General features: G+C 44.2%; 1 protein-coding gene across 1 annotated transcript in view; it reads right to left on the bottom strand.

Annotated features, from left to right (window-relative positions):
* LOC131397565 (solute carrier family 23 member 1-like) overlaps positions 1-16,830 on the bottom strand; it is a 40,576-nt gene extending 23,746 nt beyond the window's left edge. Inside the window, 4 exon segments of the mRNA XM_058530681.1 lie at positions 7,086-7,227; positions 7,230-7,242; positions 9,935-10,081; positions 16,665-16,830. Coding sequence (XP_058386664.1) covers positions 7,086-7,227; positions 7,230-7,242; positions 9,935-10,081; positions 16,665-16,706 — 344 coding nt within the window. The 5' untranslated portion in view covers positions 16,707-16,830.
* Positions 16,831-17,038: the final 208 nt, after the last annotated feature.

Here is a 17,038-nt window from a genome sequence, read left to right as displayed (position 1 = left end):
AGATTTTGTTCAAGGGGAGGGGCACTACAATGGGGTTTTGTGGTGTGGGAGAGATCAGACTCAACTCCCTATACAAGGAGGAGTGGGAATTTATAGCCAAGGAGCAGCGTGGGGGTCAGTGGATGGAAAATTACTAAGGGGATGTCTATTGTATTTAGCAACAGTATGGTCATAGTCAATCTTGTGTGTTAGACACTGTGACTAGATAGACCTCCCCCAGTTAAATGTTAAATAGACAGAAAACCCAGCATGACTTGGGCCTGTATAAAATCCTGCAGAGAAAGAAGAAGGGGATATAAGGGTTTGGACTTAAAATCACATTGGAAACTAGAAGACAGTGGAGAAATGTTTTCAAAATTCTAAAAGAGAATTATTTCCAATCTAAAATTCTATACCCAGCCAAGCTATCAATCAAGTGTGAGAGTAAAATCAAGACATTTTCACTCATGCGAAATCTTACAAAATTTTCCTCCCATGTACAGTCTCTCAGGAAACTACTAGATAATTGTGTTCCACCAAAGAAAGACGAAGATGCAGGAACAAGAGATCTAGACTTGAGAACTGACATAAAGGGAATTTCCAGGATAAGGTTGAAGAGGTATTTCAGGATGACAGCTGAGCACCAGGCATAGACAGCAACTGTTCCAGGTTGCAGCAAGGCAGAGGGCTCCAGGAGATAGTTCATCAGGAAGATGAAGCTGATAGACTATGTGATGTGAATGAAATTATTAAGAAGAGGTTTAGACAATAGGCAGAGAATTTAGAGTTGAATTAGAAATAAGTACATAGAAAATTAAGTATATTAAAAACAAGAAAGATATTAGCTCCAGGGTAAACAAAAAGTTGAGCAGGACAGGAACTTTGTGATTCAGTTCTGAATAGCATCATAGTCATAACGTAAGCACAGAATATTGATCTGCGCTGGGAGGGTGGGAGAACAGAAGGATGGGACGTGTGCTTGTATGTGGTGGGGGGGTGGGCTGTGACAGAAAAAGAAAATATACTCATCCATATCAGCACCTCAATCAGTAATGCCTAAAACAGAAGCATATCAGTTAGAGACTTGGGGGAAAATGCATAAAGAATCACCTTGGAAGGATAAGAGTGCTTGCCTCTGCCTAGAAGAAAAGGGAGGAAGATCTCTGGTGGGGAGGGGAAGCCTGTCCATCTGTCTTCTTTAAACCCATCACTACCCACTGCCCTAAGTGTGCCTTTGACATCTGCCCCCAAACTGGTGGTGGACTGGGGGCCTCTGCTACAGTCGTTCCTTCTGTTCTTCCCCAAAAACAGAAGCGCATGCCTGTCCTTTTTTTTTTTTTTGCCGGGAAAGATTTGCCTTGAGCTAACATCTGTTGCCAGTCTTCCTCTTTCTTTTTGCTCTCCAAGGCCCCAGTACATGGTTGTATATACTACTTGTAAGTCGCTCTGGTTCTTCTGTATGAGCTGGTGCCACAGCATGGCAACTGACAGATAGGCCGCTGAAGTGGTGAGTGCCGAACTTTAACCACTAGGCCATCAGGGCTGGCTCTGCCATTTTTTGTTTTCAAGGGCTTTAATGCTAATAATTACAGGGAAACAAAGATAAAAGCAGGTGAGGTGACAAAGATTGAAGAATCTCAGAAACTTCTCAAGGCTTCTCAAGGCTTCGGCCTTGAATCATAGTCCCAGACCCCCTTCTAAGATGGTAATGGGCAGCCAACTGGACTTTGGCTCTCAGGCACAGATTCAAAGAGTGTGGCTCATGAAACACACCCTGATACTTTTCTAAAAACACATTTTAAGTGGTGTTTATTTTTCCTAGTTATGAAGTAACATGTGGACTTTGAAGGAAAATAAGTGGCAAATAAAGAAAAATATAAAGAATAAATTTAAGTCACGATAATTCTACAACCAGAAATAACCATTAACATTTTGTTCTAGTCTTTTTTTATCTTTAACTAGATAAATTTTATTAGCTCACATATAATAATACCTTTCATACATAATGTATACCACCCAGAAATAACCTTTAACATTTCTTCCAGTCTTTTTTCAGTCTTTAACTAGATAAATAATTGTCAGTACACATAAAATTTATATCTCTCATAATTATGAATTACATTGGTCATTATTACAATAGTGAATATCTCAAAACAACTTAAATGTCCTTTAATAAGAAATGGTTAAATAAGCTAGAATATATTTATATATTCTAGAATAGCGAATACTAAGTGATCATTTTTTAAAAAGTGCTATTGCAGAAATGTGTTTATGGAAGTGGAAAGATATTTAAAATGCATTGCATATGTTTATAAAAGGGGGAGGACTGGTTTTTACTACAATTGATTTTTTTTTAATTGTTAAAAAAGGAAGGGAAGGTCCAAATTGTGTTTATGGTACGATCTTTTTCTTGATGTGAAAAATAGGTTTTCTGTACTGAGCTAACTACTTAATGTGCATGATCTAATTTAATTCTCAAGGCTTCAGAAAAATTCAAAAACAGGTCCTTTTCACAGATACATGAAGACTCCGAGAGAAAATAAATGCAAATATTGTCAGGGGTAGAAAGGAGAGGGAGCATCAAATGTCCCTACGCAGGGCAATATGCCCTGAGCGCCCAGGAACCTGGAAGGGATAAAGAGGAACAGAAACCAGAAACCCTGAAGAGGTTCAGGGGGGGCCATGTGGAGTTTGAGGGGCTTGTGGGTAAACGGGGAAGAGGTCCACAGGTGGGGACAGATGCATCTGGAGCTTGAGTTGCTGGAATCCAACCTCACCTGTGACGTCATTTTGATGTGCCCTTCTTGGAGCCAATCCAATGAGTGGGCAAAAGAGAATGTCACAGGGACTTTTCTTTGAAATAGGTCAGGATGGGGAGCAGAGCCTCAGGAATGTAGGATGGGACTGATGAATTCTTGAATTTAAAAGAGTCTCTGTGTTGTGAGAAATCCTGGGCACCCCAAGAGCCCCAACTACTTCACTCTTGGACAAAGAGCATTTGTTCATCTTTTTCCTGGGCTCCCTACACCAAGCAGGTCAGGACCTGCTAAATTGTGGGAAAGCCCATCACGGTCCTTCCCTGCAGATAACTACCCAACTTAAACCCACAGGAAGCAGAAGCACCAGCGCCCTCTTTGGGACACATCAACCCCCTCTCCCTCCTCTGATGTGACTGATCACCAGGTCACGCTTCTACCCCAATGGCCACTACTGTTCCTGCTCCAGCCAGAGCTCCAATGGCACATTGGGTGACCTAGCTGTCAACAGGGCAGGAGCAAGGTGGTTGCAGACCATTGGCGATGGGCGTGGCCTCTTTGCATAACCAGGGACAGGCACAGAGCTAGGGCAGGGCAGGGCTGGGCCTACAGGAAATTTGGTGGGTGGAAAGGACAAAGGCCAGGGCTGACTCAGGCAAAACTGTATGCAATCAAACATAAGGCATCTGAGTGCACTTTGTGGCAGGAGTACTTGCTCTACACTTGAGATATTCTCAGGAACATGGAAAGGGCTTCATATCACCTGGAACCACTCCAGAAAAACAAATATCCAGGTAAAAATCATGAATACTTCCAGAGATGGAGTTAAGACGCAGAATTGATTGCCTCTTATCATTCCTTTTTGATTATTTAAGACGGTTTTAAGTACTAAGACCATCTGTAATCTTATTGCAACATCAGCATTTTGTTTCTAATCTAGAAAAGTACACCATAAAATCCTGGTTAGCAGATAATTGGCAATCAAATCTACTTGGCCTTTGACTCATAAGCTGTCAGTTAGGTTTTACCATCTATAATACCTTAGGCAGTTACTCATTAGCATCTGAGAGGGAAGCCCACTTTCATGGGTGGAACCAAACTCAAGTACATTCCTACCCCCACCTTAGTCTAATGACGTTAGCGTGATTTTATTTCCCTCTTTCTTTGCATGTTTAATTAGGGTGTGAGTTCTTTGAAACTTAGCTCCTGATTAGTTTGTGTTTCTCACAGAGCTTACCACAAGGCTAGGACCACATGTACTATTACTACTCATTATCCACTTGAAACATGGCACTTCATCATCTTTGTCACCATGATAGGTGTCCACAATATTAAAGATGTAAGGGACTTTTAGATATTATATAGTTCAACTCCTTCACTTTACAGATGAGAAAATTGAGCCGTAGAGAGGGTCGATGACTTGTCCAAGTTTCCACAGCACAGACACCAGGACTGGAATTCAGGCCTCCATTTTCCAAGCTCAAAGCTTTTCCATAATTATAATTAACACCATCTCAGGTTTAAGGGGAGGGGCTCCTCTATCTGGAAGAGCTTTGTGTTTGTAACTCTCCATGGGGCCGGGGCAGGGCTGGGGGCTCCTGGGAATCTAGGCAGGTTGCTGCAAGGCCTGTCTAATGGTCCTGCAGTGTCCGACATTCCAGGGGCCAATCCTGGGAAGGAGGGAGGGGTCCTGGATGTTAGGGGTCTAAGAGACAGACCAGATCAAACTCTGTACCTCTTTGAGTTCTTTATGGGGAATTTGGAAGAAATCTTGGCTCACAGAGATGGTGACAGAAGAAGGAAGAGGGAGAAGGGAAATAACCTGCTAAAGATGTAGGCACTAGTCTCCCACTCCTTGGCGGAGAATGAGAGAAGTTAAGCACCGGCATAGCTCCTGGAAATGACTTGCAAAGAAGCACTGTGGAAAGTGCCTTTGACTCGACTTAGCAAAAGACCATGGTAGGAACAAATATTCTCCTCTGGATGCTGCCTACAGTCGGCTTGTCCTAGTCTGTGGCAAATTTGCCAACCATCAGATATGCAAAATTACCAGAGAAGGTCCGGTTCTCATTGATGTGCAGGCAAAATGGAAGTTTTCTCCTTTCAGGAATATACTTAATAATGCAACATATACAATAACAAATGCATTTAAAAAAATTGACAGGAATCATGTACCATAGAATTGGTCAGATGTTCTGTGTGTAGGGCACAAATCTACAGCAGAACTACAGTTTGTGTGTGAAGGCATGATACTGCATCCCTACTAGCAGTCATCACAAACAGATTTGGACTGACTCCTGCTAGAGGAAAGACTGAATTATCTTTCCTTCTTTCTGTGAAATGAAGAGGAGATTGAAGGGTATGCAACCACAAAATGTTGGGAAAAATGTATTACAGGGCACTGTAAAAAAGTTAAAGAAAAAAAAAATACCATGCTATGTTTTGTAATTGGTGGCATTTGTGGTGTTTATCTGCTTTTAAGAATTTGTAATTTGTTGTGATTTTTTTCAATTTAATAGTATTCTCTTTTGTACATGATTTGTATTCATAATTTTCTGTTATTTTCCTTAAAGGGGACACCAAAAACTGTATAAGCTTCAGGCTGAACAAAACCTAGGTCTGTCCTTGGACTAGATGCTAAATAAGTATGAGAGGAAGAAGATACAGGACTAATAGATTTGGGGTGAGGGAGGTGAGCAGGAAAGGTCTGGAGGACCGACAGAGGAATTTCCCGAGAAGACGGTAACCCAAGGGAGCCACTGTGTGGTGTGGACTCCAGGTGGGGCAGGGGGTGGTGTTGGAGAATGTGAAGAGATGATGTGTGGAAATGAGGAGGGGAATGTTCCAAAGACATGTTTTCCAGGCTTCATTCACAGTTTTGTCCAGGCCACCTCCAGAGAAATAGGACTCCATTTCACTCAGGCTAATTTTAGCAGCTTACATATTAACATAAAAGACTAGACGGTTTAAAAAAAAAGGTGACTCACCAATTATCACAATTGATTATCTCAATAATACTGTAAGGGAGCAGGGCACATGTGATCATGAGCCTTCTCTGACAGATCTCAAACCACATGTCTGGTTCAGTGGACTGGTTCTGCTGTCTTGTCTACTCAGAACAGAACTTATCTTCCCGAATGGGAGTTCCCATATTTGTTGCCCTGGTGGGTCCAGAGCTGGGCATTTGGCTTAAACTGGGCCACTCAGAGCTCTTCCCTGGAATTTTTAAAGTGTGAGACCAGCCAGAACAGTACTCACCTGCTTTGGAGGGGTAAGTGAGAGGCCTGCCAGCAGCCCTGTCTATGGACACGTGCAGACATGTTCTGTCTGCGAGAATGAAGCACAGGCTCTGGCAGAGTAATGAAGAGACAGTCTCGCCTTCAGTCTAGGAAAGAAGAGCCCCCTGCACTTAGCCCAATGCCCTAGAGAGCTCTACTCTGGCCTCCTCTGAGGAGGTGTCTACAGGGCCAAGGGGCTATGCGCATCTCAAGTCTGTGCGCCCCTCCCCTTAGAGTCCCCAAAATTCTCCGCCCTGAGCCTCTTCCAGAGCCCGCTTGGACCTCTTCTCCAGGTCTGTCCTCCTGAAGGCAGACCACGATGCGGGTGTGCACACCCGTAGGCCTGAAGGATGGCCAAGGGGCAGCTGTTGGGGAATCTGGTGTGTGTGGGGTGTGGATGGAACTTGGATGTGTAGGTTGGGGTGTCACCATTCTTGCATGTGAGACTGTCGTGATCTGGAGCAAAGCTTGAGATGGGAAGAGAAGGGGGAAGGCCACAGGCTGGGGGCCAGCCAACCCCATGCTGCCCGGTTCCAAAGCAGAACTTGAAGGAATCACAGAATTCTAAGTTCAAACCTGGCCTTCCAGGTAGGATGATCAGAACATATCTTATTTAAGAGCTTGTAAGCTTGGCGTATTACTCTCTGATATTTAGACATGGAGTGTGTGGGTCTCTATTTGTACTCTTGCCCTGGATCTCACAAATATTAGGGGCAGACCTGAGTAGAGACAAGAGATGGAGAGAAAGTCCTTGTAGCATCTGAGTCCCTGGTTCAACATGTTCCTGATGCATAATGCACCCTGCCTTTCTCTTGGATTGATCTCATAGGTTAATAAAGAAGAAATTTTTGCCTAAGTTAATGTAGATTGTGTTACTTTAATCAAGAATCCTAGCTAATATATACACTATATGTTGAAGCGGGGACTTGAACCCAGGCTCTGACCCCTGGCTCTGTGCTCTCTCTGTCATGTGACACCAGCTTCCTAACTGCCTCTCCTGCTACAAGCCAAGCAAGACTTGCTGATACACTGGCAGGTAAAAGTCTGAACCCATGGGGAGGGTTTTACTTACTTGACTCCTAAAAGCACTTGCAGGAGAGTGCAGATGCCAGAGACAAAGAACATGGTGCTGATGAGGTAGCTCTGCATCAGGGAGTCATGCTGCAGACACAGGTAATTGGCCAGGATTAGTGGCACTGCCACGAGCCCCCCAGGACCGTAAGGAAGTGCTGTGGGCAGAGCAGAGAGAGTAGATAGGCATGTAGATGCTATGGCTTCCCGCTCTACCCTCATTCCCATTACTACCGCCAGAGCCAAGAATTCCACCTCCAGTCTCAGAGGATCCTGGCCATGAGTGATAGGCAGAGATCCAGGCAACCAGTGGGAACTAGAGAGGCCTGGCAGCAAGAAGCAGGGACCCAGCCAGAAGGTCTTGAGTTCAAGGGCAGACCTTGGGCAGACACTAGTGCTGGGAACTGATATCTTGAGTAAGAAACCAAAGCAGAAACACAGCCTAGGTGGACTTAACAGGAACCATGGAGAGGGCCTCAAGAACAAGAACAAGTCAAGAGGCTCATTATTATAACAAGACACATGGTGAGGGCAAGACCGTTGACCAGGAAGGCCTGAGCACATTCTCCAGGATAGATGATATATTAAGTCACAAAACAGCTTTAGCAAACTTAAGAAGTATCTTTTCCAACTAAAGTGGTATGAAACTAGAAATCATTAACAGGACGAAAACTGGAAAATTCACAAATTTGTGGAAATTAAGCAACAGACTACTGAACAACCAATGAGTCAAAGAAAAAATAAAAAAATTTCTTGAGACAAATGCAAACAGAAACAGAACATACCAAACTTACAGGATGCTGCAAAAGCAGTTCTAAAAGGGAAATTTATAGCAATGGATGCCTACATTAAGAAAGAAGAAAGATCTCAAATAAACAACCTAATTTTGCTCCTCAAGGATCTAGAAAGAGAAGAACAAACGGAACCCAAATTTAGCAGAAGAAAGGAAATAACAAAGATCAGAGCAGAAATGAATGAAACAGAGATCAGAAAAACAACAGAAAAGATCAACTGGCTTTTGGAAACGATAAACAGACACTTAGCTAAACTAAGAAGAAAAAAAGAGGTGACAAACAAAATCAGGAATTAAACAGGAGCCATTACAATTGATATGAAAGAAATACAAAGAACCATAAGACACTGGTATGAACAATTGTACGCCAACAAATTGGATAACCTAGAAGAAGTGGATAACTTCCTAGAAACATACAACTTACCAAGACCAAATCATAAAGAAACAGAAAATGTGAACAGACCAATGACAAGTAAGGAGATTGGATCAGTAATCCAAATGCTCGCAACAAAGAAAAGTCCAGGACCAGATGGTTTCACCGGTGAATTCCACCAAACATTTAAAGAAGAATTAACACCAATCCTCAAACTCTTCCAAAAAACTGAAGAGGAGGGGACACTCCCAAACTCTCTTTACCAGGCCAGCGTAACCCTAATACCAAAGCCAGATAAGAACACTACAAGAAAAGAACACTACAGGCCAATATCGCTGATGAATAGAGGTGCAAAAATTCTCAACAAAATACTAGTAAACTGAATTCAACAGTACCTTAAAAGGATCATACACCACAATCAAGTGGGATTCACCCCTGGGATGCAAGGATGGTTCAACATATGCAAATCAATAAATATGATAAGGCACATTAATAAAATGAAAGATAAAAATCATATGATCATCTCAATAGATGCAGAAAAAGCATTTGACAAAATTCAACATCCTTTCATGAGACAATATCTACATTATCCATTATACTAGCTCATAATAATATTTTAAAAATAGTATGACATTTGCTCTTATTTTATAGAAAAGCACATTGAAGCAAACAAAAATGTGTACCACATCCCTGGTATTCCATATTGAACAGCTTATAATAGTAAAAGAAATACATCTATGAAATTAGAAAATTCATGCTATAAAAAGTTACAGAATAAAAAAATGAAAGTTGAAAGCTACCCTACCTTTCCTAGTTCTTCTTCCCAAGGCTAAATACCTTTCTTAGTTTCTTCCAAATCCTTCAAAACATACAGACTTATAACATATACTTATTTCTACTATTCAATCTCTTATTTTTGTTTTTAACACAAAAAATATCAGACTATACACAGTTATCTACTTTGCTTTTTTCATTTAATATATCTTGGGGAACATTCCCTAACTGCAAGGTAAACATATCCGTCTCTTTTTAATAGCTGCATAAAAATGTCATTTGTTAGGACGTGCCACAATTTATTTAACCAGTTCCCTATAATGGACATTTGGTTGTTTTGGGGGTTTTGTTTGTTTGTTGTGTGTTTTGACTTTACTATTACCAATAATGTTACAAGAAATTCTTTGTACTTTTCTTAACAAATCTTGTCAGCATATCCACAGAGAAATTATTCAGCATTGGGAACTGGGAGAAAGGGTATATGTGTTTTACATGTTGATAGAAATCACCAAATTGTCATCCAGAAAGATTGCACCAACTAACATTCCAACAGTGTTTGAGAGTGCTTGTTTCCCAAAATTCCCCAAGTGTTGGTTCTCAATTATTGTGGTTGTTGCCAATCAAATAAATTAAAATTGAAAAAAAACACAATGGCCCAGGTGGTGTCCTTGATGTGACTTATCAGCCCAGCATGAGAGAGAATCCTCCCTAATGCCTCCCCCAACCCCAAACTCCTGGACAGAAAGAGAGACCAGAGGAGCTTTGAGTTCCCATAGAGGTCAATTACACGGAAGACAACAGTATCAGCAACTGAAGTCGTGGATCTTGACTAATTAATTTGACCTTGGTGTGTATTGATGTGGCTGTTGAGACAGAGCCTCTTTGGACACAGTTTGCTGTGTGGCATTACCTGGATCCCCAAGAAGATGCAGAGATACCATGGTGGGATGTCCAAGATGCTATAGGCCAGCTGGCTGCTGCTGGGACTCCCCAACTGGCCATCCTTCTTCTTGCCTTGGCCATCATCGTGGGAGCTGAGCAAGCTATCACCACTCTGCTGGGAACAAGAGAAGGACACACCTGGACATTTCCAATGGAATCAAATGGACTTCCACATTTCAAGCACACTGATGGACAGCCTTCCAGAGGCAAGAGGCAATGAGAAAGGGAAAATTCTTGGCCGGCTTTGGATTTACAGGTCCAGACTCAAAAGAGCAGTGATTTTTTACATTATACATCTGCACAGGGCCTCTGTGTGAAGTCTGGGGCCGTGCAAGAGGCGTGGATGTCTTGCTTGAAGCCCTGGCAGAGAAGCAGCTTTGTGCAGGAGGAGATGGGGGCCAACTCCACGGTCAGAAAATGGGCAGGTTTCCCTCCCAGAAAGTCAGGTAAATGGGGATCCTGGCCCCATACTGGAGTAGCTGCCCTTAGGCTCTGTGCTTACATCTGCCAAAGCCCTCATCACAGCGTGGTTCTTGTATGGACGGTTTCCTTGGCCATCTCTTCTGCTGGGTCGTAAGTTCTTAGAATGCACTGATTGTACCTTACTCTTATTTGTTGCCCCAGCTTCTAGAGCAGTCTCTGTGCTCAGTGTAGACCAAATGAATGGATGTCACAGACAAATGCAAATGAGTGCAGTGCATACAGAATGCTCTAGGGGCAAGAGCCAACTTTCATTCCTACCAGTTTAACCAAAATTATCTTTGAATTGTAAACTTTCCCCTCCAGCTATTGGCTACATAGCTTACCAACCTTGGGCAAATTACTAACATTTCTAAGCCTCAATTTTCTGATCTATGAAACAGAAATGTCAACATCTACTTCATAGATAGTTGACAAAATTAAATTGGAGTATGAAGAAATGGGGAGATGTTGGTCAAAGAATAAGTTCTAGGGATCTAATGTACAGCATGGTGATTAAAGTTAGTAATCCTGTATTCTATACTTCAAAGTTGCTAAGAGAGTGGATCTTAAATGTTGTCACCACAAAAAAGAAACGGTCATCATGTGATGTGATGCAGGTGTTAGCTAATGCTATGGTGGGAATCAATTTACAACATAGAAGTGTATCAAAGCAACATGTTGTACACCTTAAATTTACACAATATTATTTGTCAATTATGTCTCAATAAAGCTGGAAAGAAATTAGAGCAGGAAGCACAAATTCTGCTGCCTGGCACAGTGTAATTGCCCAATAAACATTAGCTGTTACAATTAAGATAAGCTTCCAGTCTTATGTTTCAAAGACTTTAAATTTGTGCTTAGGGCTGACATTTGAGCATCTGGCTGTGGGTGACAGGAACATGAGAACAATGTCTCTGGTGTCTCCAGAAGGTGGCAAGGTCACCAGCATGAAAATCAGGCAACCCTAGGAGATATGGCCCAGCAGGGTCCTGGGCCCAGGTCAGACTACAGAGGGTCTGCACAGTGACACAGCCAGGGCTGCCCTGAGGGTGGTGTGGGCTTCTCCTCGAGAAAGTTCCAGAAAGGGACTCTAACAACCACCTCCATGCCTCAGCACGCTTCACTTCAGCCAAGCATCAAAGAACACCTTCTGAACCAGCGCTGCATGATGACTTTCATGGGTGCTGAACACTCCTACCCTATGGGATCCTTCTTCCCTAAAAAATGTATTATTATATTTTGTGACTACATTGGTATAAAGACAAATATTCTACTATATATGAAAACTTTTTCTTTGATCTAAGAGTTCTTTTTTTTCTTCTGATTTTAAAATAAGTAAAAACATTTTTGTGGGTCTGTAAAAGAATGATGGGCCCTGGGCACTGTGGCTGCTGTACCTAATGGGTCGGTGGCCCTGCTCTGGAGAAGTGGGAGAAGGAGAGGGGGGAGGAGAGGCTTTCTCCACTTGCTTAGAAGTGGAGAGGGAAGAAAGCCGCCAGGTCAAGAACTGGGTGGTTGTCCCTTACCACCTCCAGGACAGCACTGGTCCCTAGGAAACTTTAATTCGAAGACGGGGTTTCTCAACCACAGCACTATTGACATTCTGGATGGGATAATTCTCTGTTGTGTTGTGTGTGTGGCAGCGGGGTGGGGGCTGGACTGTGCACTGTAGGATGGTAAGCAGCATCTGTGGCCTCTACTCACGAGATGCCAGTAGTACTCCTTCCCCTATAGTTGTGACAACCAAAAATGTCTCTGGACATTGCAAATGTCCCTGGGTGTTGGGGGGTGGTGGTAAAATCACCCCTAGTTAAAAATTGTTGTTTTGAGTATTGACCAGTCCCCACTATGGAAGTCCTAACTAGGGACAGTCCTGCCTGTCATGGGGAGGTGGGCAGGCAGACCATCCCATCTCCTGTGTGGAGACAGAGGAAGTCAGGCCACCTCCTCCATGTGGTTAGAGTATTAGTAAACACTGATCCTAATTTCTTCCCAGTGCTACCTGTGGGGTCCACACAACTGCCATGGAGAAGGCGTGGCATAGCGCGCTGAGACTCCGGGTAGCTGGGGGATCCCAGGGCTACGGTCAGGCTGCTGACAGTGGGCTGATTGATCCAGCTGAGCACAGCTCTGCAGAGTCATTTTGTTTCTGGGGTTCTGAACAGTGTTTGCTCATTAATCTTCTAACATTTATGTCCTAAAACATCAATGTAAGAGTTTTGTTTCTGCTTGTCTATTTATTGATGCCTGGAAGTATGCATCCCCCACCTGCTCCAAGAAGACTTCCCTGACCTCAAGCAACCTCAGCCTTGACTAAACTAGGCCTTTCCTCCTCAGAGGCTCCTACAACACCATGAACATGTTTACCCTGGCCCAAAACATGCCTGACTGCAACCATGTTTCCTTTTCCAAAAGACCATAAAGTCTCTACTGTTATCTCCAGCACATAGTTATTGCTCATGTAACTGTCTGTTAATAGATGAAATAAATGAACGAATGTATAAACTAATGACTATAGAGAATTTTTCTCATTAATTTTTTTAATAAGTCCCTCACTAACTGGTTGGAACTCTTTTGAAACATCATGCTTATCCTATTTAGACTTCTGAGCAGAAGGCTGTACTGATGCTGCTCGGTACTTGGGTTGCACAGGAAAGCTGTTTTTGCCTAAGGAGGTTAAGGCCAGTCAAAGATAGAATGGAGGGTGCTGGAGGGAAGGAACTCTGGGCCCCTGAGCCCTTGTTATGAGTTTTTAGTGAATGTATTGAGGAATCAGTGAGGGTGACAGAGGAAAAACAGGTTGAGGAAAAGAGGAGAAGGAGAAGGAAAGAGAGAGTGATTGAATGATTGATTGGTTGGTTGATTGATTTTCGGTAGGCTACATGGAACAACAGAGCATGCAGTTTGAAGATAGGCTGACATGGTATGTTAGTCCCCTGCTTGGAGGCCACAAGCACATCACTTCACCTCTCCCAGCCTCAGTCTCCCCATCTAAATCTGGATGGTTGCAAGGATACAGGAAGACTCCAGTGTGTGCAGTGTATGTGGCATCCTGTTGTGTGTGCCCATGCGTGAGCTCACAGGGCTGTGGCTGGTACAGCTGTGTATGTTCTGCCAACAAGCTCACCTCATGCCCTTTCTCAGGACCTCTCAGAATTCTCAGGAAGATGACAGGGAGGGAAACACTGACTGGGGGGAGTTGTTGGTTCTGGACCTTCTGGTGTTTTTCCACATAGGAGCCAATGACTCAAAGACTGTCCCCAGGCTGAGGACCTCTTACTATTCTAAGTTCTTTCTGGATATCAAATTGGACCTTCTGAAGGTTATGGAAACCACTTCTGCATCTGCTTTAAAACAATTATCTGGGAGCCAGCCCTGACGGGCTAGTGATTAAAGTTTGGTGTGCTCTGCTTCAGCGGCCAGGGTTTGGTTCCCGGTCGTGGAAGCACATTACTTGTCTGTCAGTAGCCATGCTGTGGTGGCTGCTCACGTAGAAGAACTAGCAGGACTTACAAGTAGAATATAAAACTATGTACTGGGGCTTTGGAGAGGAAAAAAGTTAAAAGAGAGAGAGGAAGATTGGAAACTGATGTTAGTTCAGGGCATATATTTCCTAGCAAAAAAAAAAAAAAAAAGAAAAAGAAAAAGATGCATAAGCCAGACTTTGAAACAAGAGAAAACAAAACAAAATTATCTGGGAAATTGACCTTGCGTGAGGCCCCACATGAAAAAAAATTTTTTAGAACTTAGAGCTTGGAAAATCCTGTTTTCCTTGAGAACAACTGGTTCCTCTCTTCTGGTAAGAGTGTGTAATTTCTGGGAAGGCCATCAGCCATGGCTGTAGAAAGGACAGAGCCTGATCAAAATATGCCTCTGTTTGTAAATGATCTCATGTCACTTTTACAAAGAGATGGGGCAAAAAATACAACAAGCAGGTACACAGTGCGCTAAGACTCCTTTGGGTTGGGATGAATCATTAGCATATTAAAGACACACTTAGAAACTAGTGACGTCCCAAAGGTATGTTAGAGCAGGGCTTCTCAGATGGAGGAGGAAGCTGTCCCATCTCTGGGCATATCTGAATCTGGGAGGTGCTTTTCTCCCAGGAGAATCCCCGGCCGGGAGAAGTCTGTGCATGCGACACACACAGTGGCAGATGGAAGGTTGCGAGCTCCTTTGGGGAAGAAGAATGGATTCTCAGTGAAGTGTCCCTGCCAGTGAGCACTGGGGTGAGAAGAAAGGCCACAGCTCTTCTTCTGGCTGGAGGTGAGTCTATCAACTCAACACCTGGGCTATAATTTCACTGAAAGTCTTGATCAAAAGAGGCGTTCTGATATGTCTTGGCATTTTATAGAGCTTTACAGTCGACAAAGAGCTTCCAATGCATCCTCTCATTTGATTCTCACCACTATCGTATCAGCCCCAATTTACAGGTGAGGAGACTGAGGCTCAGTGAGGGTCCATGGCTTGTTCAACATCCCGCTGTAAATGGGAGAACGGACCTGTCCTCTTTTGGTGCTGAGGGCAGTTGCCTGCAGGTGTGTCCCTGTGCATACAGCCCCCCAGCTCCCTGGAGCAGATGAGCAGAGCAGGAGGAGACCCTGGTGCAGGGAGAGCAGCAGTGGGAAGGGGGAGTTCCTGGGGTAGATGGAGCACTTGCCCCTCTGACTCCATCCATACCCCACACAGCCTTTGTTCGCCCACCCACCCCTCTAGGTTCCTTTCCTAATGTTCCCATTCACCTGGCTCTAGCCAATGGAATCCTTCAGGTCTCTCTAAATATGATGTCAATTATCCTGCCTCAGAGCCTTTGCTCACCCTGTGCTCCCTACCTGATCCCCCTGCTTCCCCTCCAGACTCCTTTCTTCCAAGAGCTCAATGCCTCTTCCCCCATCACCTCTCCTGACCCTGCACCCCCGGGGGATTTTTCCCCCTAGTACTCCCAGCACATTTTGTCTCTCTGTTGTGTGATTTACTATTTTCTCCCTTGTATCAGAACTATTTTTGGTGTACCCTGCTTTCCCCTAGCTCGGCCATAAGCTTTCTTCCTTGTGTTTATATCTCTAGAAGGTTCTAGCAGAGCAACACGCATGTGAAAACCAAAAACATCTCAGAAAAGTGACTTCTTAACCTAGGTGCTGAAACCGAGGTTTTGAGGAAAATGAAGAGAAGACAGGCCACTGAAGATGAGATGGATACGTGCCCAGACACCTCCGCACCCCAGCTGGCCTCAGGTAAGGCCCAAATGTGGGAAACATCCCAGCCTTCAGAAAATAGAGTCTTCAGCTTATTTCCCAAGATTTCTTTTGTTTTTGATTTTGGCTTCCATGAGGTAGTGGCAGGAGGAAATCTGAGGAGAAGAAAGGAGAATTCTCTCAGGTGCCTCCCACAATTTTCTAGAAGACATGGCCAGGGCCTCTTCACCAGAAGGCTGACCAGCAGTGGGCAGGGTCTGGCACCTGGCTCAAGGGGACAGCTCTGGGAACCCAGCCCAAGTTAACAGGTGGCACCTGTCCCACAGAGGCCTTGCTGGGCCTCATTTGGGCTACAGCCCTGGCCTGGTGCAGAGGGGCTCTTTCCAGCTGTGGTGGGAGTGGAAAGAACAGAGGGCCTCCGCTCAGTTTCCCCTGTCAGTTTCAGGTGGCCAGAACAGGGTGGAGAGGTGCTGGGGCCAGGACTAGCTAGCGAGGCCTCCAGACAGGTTACTGTGACTATTCCTCTGGGCCTCAGGTTCCTCATCGGTCAAATGGGAACAGATGTGCCTGCTCCACTGGCTTGGGAGGAAGAAAATTAAGTGTATAAAGTGCCTGGGGCATATGAGTTGTTCAGTAAACATTAGTTCTCTCTCTCTGCTTCCCTTTCTCTTTCCCTTTGCTTTGCTTCAGAAAGGGCTTCTGAGCAAGAAATTGTGAGGAACCTGGAAAACAAATATTTAGATTCAACAGAGACCAACCTAAGAGCAAAGGTAAAGCACAGAGCCTCTTCCAGCTGCTCCAGCTCCTCCTCAGTCCTTTGTAATTCAGCACAGAGGCCTCTGCCTCTGGTGACCAGGTCGGGAGGGCAGCTGCCACCCCCGTGTAATCATCTAAAATCTTGTCTAGACTGTGAGCCACCGTCCTTAGCACTAATGATGAATCAGGGCTTTAGGACTCCCTGCTGGGTTCCCCTCTGCGTCTGTCTCTTCCTTTCTGCTTGCCTCCCTCTTCTCTTTCCCTCTCTCTTCTACCAGCACTCACCAAGAAGTCGGGGTGCTCACAGCTTGTCATGGCAGAGTTCATGGCAACTTGAGGTCTTCTCCTCTTGGCATCCTCTCAGGGTGAAAAAAAAGGGAAGCCGCTCCAGTACAGAAAGATTAACTTCTCAATGCCTGCCAAAATAATAAAACAGAGAGACAGACAAGGATCCGGGGCCTGGCTCTGGGGAGGGTGGGGCCTCAAGGCCCCATCTATGGATCTACACCGACTCCCGCCGCCCCGCCTTGCCCTCTCCAGTCATAATTTGGTAAGTTTGGGTAATTGGAGAGAAGTTGATACCCCATGACACTAAGGAAACAAATCAGGGCAAAAGCTGGCTGGGTGTGGCAGGAGATCATTTTCGGGCAGCCAAGATC

Source organism: Diceros bicornis, chromosome 3 (genome assembly GCF_020826845.1).
Source record: "Diceros bicornis minor isolate mBicDic1 chromosome 3, mDicBic1.mat.cur, whole genome shotgun sequence".
Taxonomy (NCBI): domain Eukaryota; kingdom Metazoa; phylum Chordata; class Mammalia; order Perissodactyla; family Rhinocerotidae; genus Diceros; species Diceros bicornis.
Note: the sequence above shows the minus strand (reverse complement) of the source record. Positions and strands in the feature narration are given on the sequence as shown.